This window comes from Mus caroli, unplaced genomic scaffold, assembly GCF_978045245.1.
Source record: "Mus caroli unplaced genomic scaffold, Mus_caroli_1 scaffold_9, whole genome shotgun sequence".
NCBI lineage: Eukaryota > Metazoa > Chordata > Mammalia > Rodentia > Muridae > Mus > Mus caroli.
Genome location: NW_028227264.1, coordinates 78,446,223 through 78,459,062, shown reverse-complemented (window position 1 = coordinate 78,459,062; position 12,840 = coordinate 78,446,223). Strand labels below are relative to the sequence as shown.

Sequence of the window (12,840 nt, the reverse complement as noted above, 5' to 3'; positions counted from 1 at the left end):
GAGTCTCTGGCTCCCCACCAGGCAGTCAGTCCCCAGCCTCCCAGGCTTGTCATCATCTGAAAGCTGAGTGGGGTGTCTGCCCTGCACCACAGCTCTTCTCCAAAGCCGAGGAAAACCCATGGGGAATACGGGGTAAGAGGACCTAAGGATCACGGGATGGGAGCCCACATGGAACCTCGGTGAGGTAGTCTGTCGCCTGAGGCCCACACGGGTCCTGCTGAGGTAAAATTTGTAAGTTTATTTCAGGGACGTGGGTCAGGACTCTTCGGTGCCAGAGTCATCCTCTTCATCCCCAAAGCAGCTGTCGGCCTCCTCCACTTCGCCGTCCTCATAGTAGTCGTCGTAGAAGAGGTCCGAGCCCTCGTCGGGCGCCGGCGCCTTGGTCTTCACGCAGTACTCGGCCAGCGTAGTGGGCACCTTCACGCCATCGCGCTCCGCGTCCACCTTGGTCCCCAGGACCTGCTTCCTGGGGAGACAGAGCAGGTGAGGCCATGGCCCAGGACAACGGGGATTCCAAAAATAGACACTGAATGGAGGGCAGGGAGCAGGTGGGAGGGAGTAAAGGGCCTGGGGACAAGGAGTGGCCAGCTCCCAGCAGGAAGGTAACCACAGCTGGCTGTGGGAAACAGGTTTGTCAGTTAGCACTTGGAGGCTGAGGCAGGAGGCCTGCTGAGTCTCAGGGTGGCTTCAGCTGTAATAGGATCTGTCTTATGACAACAGTCATTAAAAAAAAAAAAAAAAGTGGAGGTGATGCAGTCAGAGTGCTTGTTGTGTAAGCACAAGGACCCAAGGCCAGCTCCCAGCACCACAGAAACAACTGGGCACATGAGGATCCATGCTGTTATCCCAGTACTGTGGGGGCCACAACACTAGTTCCAGGTTAAAGAGCACACACCTACCCACATACCACACCAACATCAAACTCCCCCAAACTGCAGCCTGACCTGAGGGGCACTCTGATGAAGGGCAGTCCCAGAAGAACCTCATGAGGTTCTAGGCCCCATAGGCCACGGACAAAGTAACAAAGATACGGGGGAAGCAACACATAAGAGCTTCTTGCACAGGGGGGCAGCAATTAAGTAAAGAAATCAGGGCCTGGGACAGAGCCTCAGGTGCCTGAGAGATTAGGCCATCCTCAGGACAGAGTCGCAGTGCACAGAGCTGACACTGGTCTTAGCTTCCCAGAGGGAATGGGGGTACAAAACAATGTTGGAGGGGAGCCTGTGACAGCAGCTCATTCTAACAGCCCGACCCGCCCTCAAGGCCCTTCTCACAGGCTCCCAGCTCTCCTGTCCTTGTGCCAGGCAGGGACATGACTAGACACCGGCTCTCAGGTTGAATCTCAGGAGTAGTACAGGCCTCACGGTCATGCCGTCAGAATGGTAAAAATAGCCTGGGGCTACTGCTCTGGGACAGGGATATGAGGAAGCAGCCAGGAGAGCTGGGCTAAGGGCTGCCAGGAAGCTGGAGAGCTGCTATAGCACCACACAGGGTAATCAGCCTTCTTCCCAGCTGGGGAAGAGCAGGAGGGCAGAAAATTACAGGCCACTCTCAACAGAGAACAAAGGGACAGATCTGCAGGGCCTTCAAGGGACCCTTGCTCACCTGCCCATTGTTACAGAGCTCAGACCTTCCTGAATAACTAATACCTCCATGCAGGACGATGGTGGCTACATGCATCTTGTTCTAACCCCAGTGTCTTGCACATGTTGGACCAGCACTGACTACCAAGTTGCAGCCTATACCAATTCTGAGAAGGCAGGTTTGCCTTCTGCAGGACAAGGCCACAGGGCTCCTGCTGAGCAAGTGCTTGCCCTGTCTGTGGCTCCAGGCAACTGGCTGACAAGCATGGCAACACTAGGCCCCATGTGTTTGGGTCACTGTGTAGACAAGCACTTGGTCACTTAAGAGGTAGCATGTGCTGTCATCCTGACATCATGAACATGAGGAGATAAGGAGTTATATGAAAGCCTGTCTCAGAAAACACAGAAGCTAGCTGGGCAGTGGTGGCACATGCCTTTAATCCCAGCACTTGGGAGGCAGAGGCAGGCAGATTTCTGAGTTCGAGGCCAGCCTGGTCTACAGAGGAGTTCCAGGACAGCCAGAGCTATACAGAGAAACCCTGTCTCAACCACACCCCCCAAATCCCCACAACAATAACAACAACAAAACACAGAAGCTAAGTAATAGGGGGCTGGCGAGATGGCTCAGCAGTTAAAGAGTGCCAACTGTTCTTCCAAAGGTCCTGAGTTCAAATCCCAGCAACCACATGGTGGCTCACAACCATCCATAATAAAATCGGATACCCTATCCTCTCCTGGAGTGTCTGAAGACAGCTACAGTGTACTTACATATAATAAATAAATTTTGGGAAAAAAAAAAGCTAAGTAATAAAGACTAACACTCAGCATTGACTAGATAAGAGGCAGGGTGTCACATGCTTAGAATCTCAAGTGAAACGTCATACCTCACTTGAGGAGTGCAGAGACTGCCTGACCCCAGACAGGCGCTGAGAAGTGATGACAGATATTACCACTCACTGACTGCACAGGCTGCAGCCTGGGTCCCTGTCTCAGGACAGGCTCACAGTGGGCTCAGCGACCTCCCCACTTTGCAAAACTGCTCTAAGTTTCAGAAGCACAAATGCGAGTGATGTCAGATGGTGAGGATGTGGCCTAGAGGGCCCAGTCACTCGTGGAGTTAAGCCAAACACAAGGCAGAGAGGATCTTGGCCATACTAGGTGGTCAACTCAGTGCTCTGGGGGCTACAGAGCCCTCCCTCCACACATCCAGCTGGGGATGCAAGAACAGAAACACAACAGTCCCCACCCCACCCAGAAGACACAGGTCACTCTTCAGAGCAGGCAGCATCTATTGTAGAGACCCAGCTGTACTGTTCAGGCTGAGAGCAGCGCTCACCGGATGATGTCCGTGTACTCGCGGTCCTTCCCCTTGCTCTCCTTCCATTTTCTGTACATCACCGAGGCGTCCACGTTGGCAGGCGAGAAGGTGTTGGGCTCATTCAGCAGTGAGATTACACTCAGGAGGATGGTTCTGTGGGGCCGTGGGTGCAAGCTCAGCTCCCCATAGATTCTGGGGGCTCCAGACTGGAGCGAGGAAGAAGGGACCTTAGGGTACAGGGTGTTGGGGGTGCCCATGGTACAACACCATGGCAGTTCTCACCTGACATTCTGTGTGGGGTTCCACCGCTCTGAGGGCAGCTCCCCACTCTGTGGGTCGTCAACTGGGGGATGGAGAATGGAGATGCACACGTCCCCTGTCTGTAAGAGTGACGAGGGTTAGGCATGTGCAAGGGAGGCAGGAGGTGTGTGTGGTGGAGTGTGCCTGAGGCAGGCGTCTTACCTCATAGATGTTTGGGTGCCACATCTTGGTGAGGAACCGGAAGGCTGGTGGGGAATACGGGTAGTCGATGGGGAACTTGAGGCGAGCCTACAGATGGTAGAAAATGGGGTGGCTCAATGGCAGCCCCTTGAGCACTGGAGTTAGGGGTTATGCCCAACGGGGACAAAAAGCAGTGGCTGACTCTGGTGTTGAGGCCCTGAAGCCAACCCCAGTCTCTGTACACTGGAACACACAAAGCACCTCTGTGACCTGACATCCAGGTTAGGAAAGGCCAGGCAGTAAGTATCACTTTGTGTGGGCTAGCTAGAGGAATGAGTCAGCAGGTCTCCTGGACAGCCTCAGGCCTAAAACTAACACTATCCAAGCTCAGGGGCCCAAGCCAAGAGTGACAGTCACCAGACAAGCTGGAACCATCTGCCTGGCCACAGCAGTTGCTTGTGGCTAAAAGTTCACTCTGCCAACTGCCCCCCAGACTCTGGCCAGGTAAAGAAGGCCTGAGGTTTACCCTAGTCTTGGGGCTCCCCAAAGGCAGCTTCTAGTGTTCCCTGGACAAGTAGAGCCCTTGGGGAGATTGGACTCTGACCTCAGAGCTAGCCAGGAATTCAAGGTAGAGGATCTGCCTGACACACACAAACCTAGTGTGGCATGTCAGCCCTGATGTCTCAGGAGAGCAGGGGAAAGTGGAATTGCTGGAACACCCCTCACGTCTGTGGCTTCGGATGCTTTATAAGGATGAGCAAACTGAGGCTCAGGAACAGGAAGGGTGCTCCCAACCTCTTCCTGGACAGCCCCAAAGTGAGACGGGCTGGGCTGTCCAGACGAAGCTACTCACAGTTGCCCCTACAGAGTCTCCCCATGTCTCAGCCACCCACACCATACAGGAGGCTCCCACGCTGGCAGACTTGATTGACATCTTGCAGAGCCTCCTAAGCTATCTCAAGAATAATGTGAGTCTAAGAGGCTCTACCCACAATCCCTTTACAGATGAGGAGCAGGTCAGGTGACCCTGCTCTGAACAGAACTTGTCCTTCTGGCAGTTCCCACTGCCCCTCCCAGCAAACACAGGAGACAAGGTGCTAAGAGCATCCGGATATTTCTTAATTCAGACCACGTCCAGGTGGGAGGCAAGGGTGTCTACACCTGTCTCCCCCCCATTCTCCACATGCTGTACCTGGAAACCCTAAGTAAAAAATTACCCTCAATGAGTAGACTTGCGTCTTCTAAGCACTGACCAGGAAGGGTGAGGACATCAGCCACAAAGGAAGACACAGAACAAATATCTGCCATGGCCCTACACTAGGGACCCTAGATTGACTGGAATTTGTGCATCCACCCGGTTCTCATCTTGTCCCTTTTGGCCCTAGCATGAGATTCTGTGATTCTGCTAGTTATTCTAGCCCCGAGTAAGCAGGATGATCTAACTGTGTTGGTGGGGGTACCTATAGTTGCCCACACATTTCCAGTGTTGGAGGCTTCCCAGTGTTCCCTGCTCCCAACCACAAGAACATCTGGTGCATTGAGCCTGAAGCCACCAGAGGGCAGGCGACACTATCTAGAAGGAAAAATCAGGCCCCTAAGAAGCCACCTGTTCAGTGGAACCTGAGAAAGGCTGTCAGGGTGGGGCAAACAGAGAGCTCTAGGGTCCAGGGCCCATGGAAGGAACCCAGGGTGTGTCTCCAAGATTCAGGGTGGGCCCCCACTGCCCCCTTGGAATGCATTACATAAAGCCTGGCTAGGGCTAAAGGTGGCTGTTGTCCAAGCAGGCACGGCAGCCAAGGCCCTATCAGGGCCTCTACTGGAACTGGAGCAGGTGGCTGTCCAGGCTACACGTCCCTTCTCTGGGGACACAGAGGCCAGCGGCTGCCCTGGTTCTGTGTTCCAGCGTAGGGGGCAGGGCCTTGGGATACCAGCTAGCAGCTGCCCGTGGTCCTTTACGTCTTGGGACAACCTAAGAACCTTTCCAGGTTTCACCACATGCTGGTAGGGTGAGGCACAACCTGGGGAACATGTTTGCCAGCAGGGGGCTCCAGAGGCTTCTGTGTCTTGGGGTAGGGGGGACGGGGGACGGGGGGAGACGAGACAAGAAGGAAAGCAACTGTCCCTGGGGAGACCCTTCACCAGAAGCATGCTGGAAGGGTGGGGACAACAGGGAAATATTCTTTCCCAGGTACAAGTTTAGTCTAGTGCAGGACAGCCTGGGAACACGCTGACCAGCAGCAGGCTCTAGAGGCCCCTGCGTCTCGTGGTGGGGGGTTGCCTGGGCATGCGGCATAAATTAGCAGTCCCTGATCCTGTAGCCCGTTGGAGGACAGCCTAGGGAGACCAGTCCCCGGGGTAAGATCAGCACGTACCAACAAAAAAGGGAGGAGCCGCTTTGCACGAGGGGCCTGGGAGAGAGGCAGGCACAAAGAGGAAACTGAGGCTCCGCTCACCTTGAAGTAGCCGCCTTCATAGTAGGTGTTGGGGGGGCCGAAGATGGCCACCTCCCAGTTGTACAGGTCACCCTCGTCCACCAGCGTCACCCGGAAGCCCTCCACCGGCTCCTCCTGCAGCCCCTTCAGTTCCAGCAGCAGCGCTTTCTGCGAGCTTGGCACCAGCGGCCGGGCCATGGCGGTGGCGGCGGCGGCGGAGGGGCCCGGGGCTGGGCCGGGCCGCGGGACCGGCGCGAGCTCGCGGGACGGACCGGGTCGCGCGCCGGCAGGGGGAGAGCCGCCGCCTTCCTCCTCTGCGCCGCCGCCGCCGCCACCCGGGGACCCCGAAGGCTCCACTCGCTCTGGCGCCGCTGCCCGCCCGGCGCTCGCTTCGGCCCGGCCCGGCCCGCGCCTAACGCGCCTGCGCGCCGCAGCCGCCGGGCCTCGAATGCGCCTGCGCACCGGCTCCCGACCCCGAATGCGCCTGCGTGCCTCCTTCGGGCCCCGAAAGCGCTTGCGTGCCACACCCGGGCCTAGAGTGCGGCTGCGCGCCGCTGCTGCCGGGCCGGAAATGCACCTGCGCGCCACTGCCGGGTCTAAAATGCGCCTGTGCGACGCCTCCACCGGGTCCGGAATGTGTCTGCGCGCCCGCCCGCGGGGCACACCGGGAAGTGTAGTCGTCGTCCCCCGCCCTGCCGCGCAGGCGCCTTGCGTTTCCGAAGCTCGGGAGGCCGCCGTTGCCTCCGGCCGGAAGAGCTCCGCGGATGCCTGTGTGCGGGGTGGCGGGCAGGGCCCAGCTGCGCGCTGCGGTCTGGCAGCTGCGGCTTTGGGGGCCTTTTTTGTGACGTTCAGGGGGCGTGGTTGTGGGTGGGGAATTGGGCGTGGCTTGTGCGGGAGCGGAGCAGGATCCGCCCTTGTTTTCAAGCATGAAGCTTTAGATGGCCCCATTTGGTCTCTATGGACTCAGGTAGAAGCGCACGGAATCAACGACTTGGGGTTTGCAGACGTGGCTTCCAGGAGGTGGAGTCTGAACCCCTTCAGGTTGACCTTTGACCACACCCTAATCTTGCTTAAATCGACCAGAAAGCAGTGGTGAGGCATAACCCAAAAGTTCACAGGATCCGGAACAGACAAAGACCCTGAGGTTGTTCAGCACAGACACCCATAACTCCTTGGACATTTGGTCATTAGTATTGGTGGTGGCAGCATATTTAAGCCTTGCAGCAGGGTGTGTGTGTGTGGTGTACCCGTGACCTCTAGGGGTGGGTGGTTCTGGCCCTAGGCTGTGCTGGCCACTCACCCTGACTGTGGGCGTTCTGGAGGACTACAGCTGCATCAACACTTGGGGCTGTGAAAGGGCAGCTCCCACCACAGGTGCTTGGACATCCTGTCCTGTCGGGGATAGCAGGTAGACCTGTTTGGGGACAGGGAAACGGTGTCAAAGGTGGGGCTGGTTGATATGACCAGGGAAGAGCCCAGGGTCCAATGTCACTTCATGTGTGGCACTACCTTGGCTGCCCTTCCCCTGGGAGCCCTAGACCCTTGGGCTAGAAGTCTTTCTGGTCACGCTCTTTTCCAAGGACTTCCAGAAGTATCTGCCCCTGTTGTGCATGTCAGACTGCCCATCTTACACTGTCACCTAGTTGTCAGCACATAGCAAGTAGCCCAGGTTTTCCTCTCTGTGTGTCTGAGATGACCACTCCCACAGCCTGCACTTAGGAAGCCCTTGATGTATAAACGGACAGGGTGCCCCTCCCTTCAGGTGGAACATACTTCTCCCTACTCCCAGGCGAGCCTGCACCTGGGCTTCAGAGACATCGTGAATGCTGGGTATTGAGCATCTGGGAAGGGTACTGGCCTGGCTTCTGGTGACTGGGGTCATCTACCTTGGCATGTTAGGACATGGATGTCATGATCCAAGTCCCCAGTCACAAACATTTGTCATCTGATGAGGATAATCCAGGTCTCCTCACAGCAAGGGGACATCCAGTCAGAACATTCTGGCTGCCCCCACCCCAAGCTGCAGGGAATGGTCCATAAGCCTTAGTCCTGGGCACATCCTAGGAACAGGGCTAGGAGGTCTGGGCAGGGATTGTGGGACCATTTCAGGCTGGCCTTGAACTCAGTTTGAAATCTAGATAAGTGTAGAATGTGTGTGTGATCCTTCTGCCCCAGGCTTGCTTGCTTGCTTTCTTTCTTTCTTTTTTTTTTTTTTCTTTTGGTTTTTGGCTTTTGGTTTTTGGATACAAGGTTTCTCTGTGTAGCCCTGGCTGTCCTGGAACTCAACTTTGTAGACCAGGCTGGCCTCAAAGTCAGAAATCCGCCTGTCTGTGCCTCCCGAGTGCTGGGATTAAAGGTGTGTGCCACCAACACAGGGTTTCTCTATGTAGTCTTGGCAGACCTGGAACTTGCTCTGTAGATCAGGCTAGCCTCAAACTCAGAGATCCATCTGCTTCTGCCTCCTGAGTGTTGGGAATTGGGCCTTTTGTCACCTGCCAAGGAACAGCTTTATGTTCAAGTTTAGGTTCATGGTAACCTTGGATGTAGCCCTCCAAAACCAGGCTTCCCATCTGTAAGAAGCGAAGGATGAAATGGTATAGAAAATTCTTGCTGGGGCCAGGCAGGGGTTTAGGGTTGGAGCTGGAGTTGATAGTAGGCTGGGTCTAGACTGGGGTTGAGGTTGAGGCTAGGCTGGCTCTGGGCTGGATCTGAGGCTGGGGTGAGTTTGGGCTGAGTCTAGGCTGGATCAGGGATGAGGCTAGGCTGGTGTGGTTTGGGGTGGGGCTGGGCTGGGGCTTGGGTTTGGGCAGAGTGCTTGTAGATAGTAGAGCTGGCCCAGCAAGCAAAATACTGAATTTCATTCCCAGCACCACATGAGTCAGGCATGGTGGCTCATACCTGATATCTTGGCACCTGGGAAGTGGAGGCAAGAGGATCAGGAGTTCAAGGTTATCCTCGGCTACATAATGAGATGGCTAATCTGGGCGACACAAGACTGTCTCATTAAAGAAGAAATGTGTGAAACTCTCTTGTGTTTATATCTCAGTGATATCACAGGAATACACATGACTGGGTTTGGAGGCAACAGCTAAGCATACTGCTATGGTTCTTTGAGGAACAGGGAGAGTGAGGTTGTAGAGCTACTTGCTTTGCGTGGACAACTTTGCCCAAAGGAGAATGACTGTTTTTTTTTTTTTTTTAAAGATTTATTTATTATATGTAAGTACACTGTAGCTGTCTTCAGACACTCCAGAAGAGGGCGCCAGATCTCGTTGCAGATGGTTGTGAGCCACCATGTGGTTGCTGGGATTTGAACTCTGGACCTTCGGAAGAGCAGTCGGGTGCTCTTACCCACTGAGCCATCTCACCAGCCCAGGAGAATGACTGTTAATAAATCTCTGTGTGGTCCTCAGAACTTGGGGACCTGCCACTTCCAATGGACATGCTGTAGGAAACTGGTAGGTGGGTCTGAGTGCAGTGTCTGGAATTAGAGACTCTCCTAGGATCCTCAGAGGGAGGCAGGAGGGTGAGAGGCAGAGAGAGACTGGAAGATGATGGTCTGTAGGTGCTCAAGAAGGAGGAAGGAGCCACTTGCAAAGATGTTGTCTCTCCACCTTTGGATGTGGGGTGGGCCGACTGTGGCTGGGTTAGTGAGGTGAAAATTTCTGGCTTCCTTGGAAACTCAGTTGTCATATGATGTTTTGCTGGGGCAAACAGGTGAAAGGATGTTTTGCTGAAGCAGACACGGGTGAGAGAATATGCGATGTTTAGAAAGAATATATGGCCCCACAGATGGAGTGTAGACATTGGCTTGCTTTGCTCTCCCTTGCTGTGATTTGCTGACAACAGGCAGGTGTTGCTTTGCCTTACATTGCGTTGCTGAGCTCCGTTTGTGGTGACTTCGTAGAGAGAAACCAAAGAACTTCTCATGAAGTTCCTGCAGCTTCTTGCTGCTGCTTCAGACTTGGGCTGGTTGGTGAGCCTTGTGGTTTCTTGTGGACTGAATTACCCTTGCTGGTTAGTGTGTGGTGTCTGCCGAGTGGACTGGTCTGCAGCTGCTGATTCCTGTTTGGTGTTTGCTAGTGGACTGCACTGAGAACAATGAAAGATTGAAATTGCTCCAAAGAACTATTTCTAAACAGGTGCACTTCCCCATATCCTAATAACATTTCTTTCCCATTATCTCTGGTGGGTGATGGGCTACAAGAGAGGTTGAACCCTTATTAAAGTAGGTGGTGAAAAATACATCCAACAAGTACAATCCCTGTACCTGGGGCCAAAGGGAGTGCAGCAAAGAAACAGCCTATATGGATAAAATAAGTATGCCTGGTGGTGGTGGTGCATGCCTTTAATCCCATACTCCGGAGACAGAGGCAGGTTATACCTTAGAGTTCGAGGCCAGCTTGGTTCTAGGATAGCTAGGGCTACAAAGAGAAACCCTGTCTCAAAAAACAAAACCAAAAACAACAAAAATGAGCTGGAGAGATGGCTCAGCGGTTAAGAGCACTGACTGCTCTTCCAGAGGTCCTGAGTTCAATTCCTAACAACCACATGGTGGCTCACAACCATCTGTAATGGGATCTGGTGCCCTCTTCTGGCATGTTTATAGCAGATAGCTATAGTGTACTCATATAAAAATAAATAAATCTTTAAAAAATAATAAATACACAATCTGTGGTAATCCAGTCCTGTGAGAAAAAAAGCATGGCAGGGGGTGAGAGAACAGGAGGCTAGGAAAGCACAAAGGATGACTTAGGGATAGCTGTTGGGGCTATATATTATATTCAGAGAGGCACTAGGAGAAGCAGGAATGTTAATCACACATGGATGTCTCCTCAGTGGAGGAGAGAAGGTCGAGTGCCTACAGAAGTGTTTCCATCCAGAAACCTGAGAGAGGATGCTGTTAGTGACCTGGTGACTCTGCCTCAGACATCTTCTGCTGTAGAGGCCAACCTCACCCAGATCCCCCAGCATGATTGCCCCAGGCTCTTCCAGCCCTTATCCATCCTTAGGGAGATGCCACATGGGCTCTCTGTTCTGCTGACCTCCAGGCTCTGTCAAGAGACTACATTACTTTCAGCTATAAAACCTACCCTCATGGTCATGTGGAGAGCTCTTGGGGCTGCTTCTAGAAACTTGGCCGAAATTTGACTTTGGGTCAGGACAGGGAAGTGGCTCAGATAAGAATATTTACATTTGGGCTAATCCGAAGCTGAAGATGAGCAGGGCAGTGGCAGTTTTAGGTGTTTCCCAATCCAATGAAGTTGACAGTCAAGACTCTTCAGTGTCTTGAAGTACAGACTTCTTGAACATGCTAGAGATTCTAACTTAATAGATAATGTACCTTGTTATTGAGTAAGAGAGCAATATGGCTTTAGCCCAGACGAAGATGGGTTAGAACATTCCCTTCTGTTCTTGCCCTTCCCAGATAATATTACCCTTCTCTCCTTTAGCTCTACCATATTGGCAGTGGTGCTGAGGTCTGAGATCTGAGCATAGGAAGTTGGCTACTGGATTAAATATCACTTAGGGGGGTGGCCAGGTCAAGTGGTGCTTACAGAAACAGAACTCTATCACTGAGCCACACCCTAGACTCCTCCCTGGAGGATTCGAGGCAAGTGCTCTCCTGCTGAGCGCTGCTTCCAGCCTTTCACTGATGGCTTCTAGGCAGGACTCTATCACTGAACTATGCACATAATCCCTATTCTATTTATTTAATATTTTTAGATTATAGCACAATGACATCATTTCCCCCTTTCTCTTCTTCCTCCAAACCCTCCCATGTACCCACCCTTGATCTCTTTCAAATTTATGGCCTCTTTTTCTTTAATATAGGCTGTTCTTTAATCCCAGCATTTGGGAGGCAGAGGCAGGCAGATTTCTGAGTTCAAGGCCAGCCTGGTCTACAGTGTGAGTTCCAGAGCTACACAGAGAAACCCTGTCTCGAAAAACCAAAAACCAACCAAACAAAAAATCAAAACAAAGCTCAAGATGAATACTGCAGAGGAATGTCTTCTTTGTATCTTGATGGGTCTTGTTAAGACTCTGAATACAGTAATGGGGGGGGGTAACCTTTGTTTATGCTTTGTCTGTTCCTTAGGACTGACATTATTCTTTGCATGTACTTTGCATTCTTCGCATGGTATAATAGCAGGCTGGAGAAAAATAAGCCAGCTTCAGCCTCAGAACAAGCTGGGGTCGGGCTACAGTGTTGTCTAATTGTCTTCTCCTTTCCAATCCTCCCTCCCTCCCTTGACCTGGTTGACTCAGCTGGCTTGGTCAGGGTCACATGTATTTTGTAGGAGTTTCTATGTGGTCACACCTTAAGCTTTATTGTGCACTTGGAATTAGACTGATTGTTGCCTGGAAGTCTGATCCAGCATGCTGAAGTCAGTCTGTGCCAGGTTTTCATTATGATCGCTTCCAGCAGTTCAATTCCTTGTTTGACACCTGCAGAGACTCCCTCAGATAGCTGGTGTCAAGGAAATCAGGGTGGTCTGTGACCAGTGAAGGTGGGAAAGGGGGACACATCCAGGCTCTTAATGCACTCCTCCTCCTGCCCCAGGGCCATCATCACAACAGCTAGCCAAGCACTGAAGGACAGACTGCCTGAGCTACACGTGGCCTCACTCTGGTGCCCTGGTAGGTCCATGGGTAGCTTCTCCCTTCCTGTTACCTGCCCGGGAAGCTCCCGGAGAAGTAGTTTCTAGAAGTCTCTTTTCTGGTTGGCGTTCATTGGCTCATGTCCCAGTGCTGAGTGATGGGAGAAGTTCAGCTTGTCTGTGACCAAACATGGGATTTAGAAAGCAGGGATGCAGCTGGGCGGTAGCCCCCACTGTCACTCAAGCTGATGGAAAGCTGAGGTAGAAGGGTCAAGAGTTCAAGCCAGCCCCTGCAACTGAGACCTTGTCTCAAAATAACAAGGGCAGGTGAGATGGCTCAGCTGGTAAAGCCACATGTTACCAAAACTGACCTGGGTTTAGTTAGTGGGAGGACAGATCTGATTTCTCCAAGCTGTCCTCTGACCATCACAGAATAAAGGTCTAGTAAACACGAAAGAAGGCTG

General features: G+C 53.0%; 1 protein-coding gene across 1 annotated transcript; it reads right to left on the bottom strand.

The window, feature by feature from the left end:
- Nucleotides 1-218: 218 nt before the first annotated feature.
- Cdc34 (cell division cycle 34, ubiquitin conjugating enzyme) lies at nt 219-6,571 on the bottom strand. The gene is made up of 5 exons (XM_021174221.3): nt 5,796-6,571; nt 3,364-3,450; nt 3,184-3,281; nt 2,920-3,054; nt 219-466 (listed from the first exon to the last, which is right to left on the bottom strand). Exons 1-5 carry the CDS (start codon nt 5,970-5,972, stop codon nt 256-258), a joined length of 708 nt encoding a protein of 235 aa, XP_021029880.1. The 5' UTR covers nt 5,973-6,571; the 3' UTR covers nt 219-255.
- Nucleotides 6,572-12,840: the final 6,269 nt, after the last annotated feature.

Excerpts from the sequence above, each read along its gene's own strand:
- Cdc34 (XM_021174221.3), bottom strand. The coding sequence starts at position 5,972 with ATGGCCCGGCCGCTGGTGCCAAGCTCGCAGAAAGCGCTGCTGCTGGAA. Across the intron at positions 3,451-5,795 it reads ATGAAGGCGGCTACTTCAAG|GCTCGCCTCAAGTTCCCCAT; the intron begins GTGAGCGGAGCC and ends TACCATCTGTAG. Across the intron at positions 3,055-3,183 it reads AACCCCACACAGAATGTCAG|AACCATCCTCCTGAGTGTAA; the intron begins GTGAGAACTGCC and ends ACGGCCCCACAG.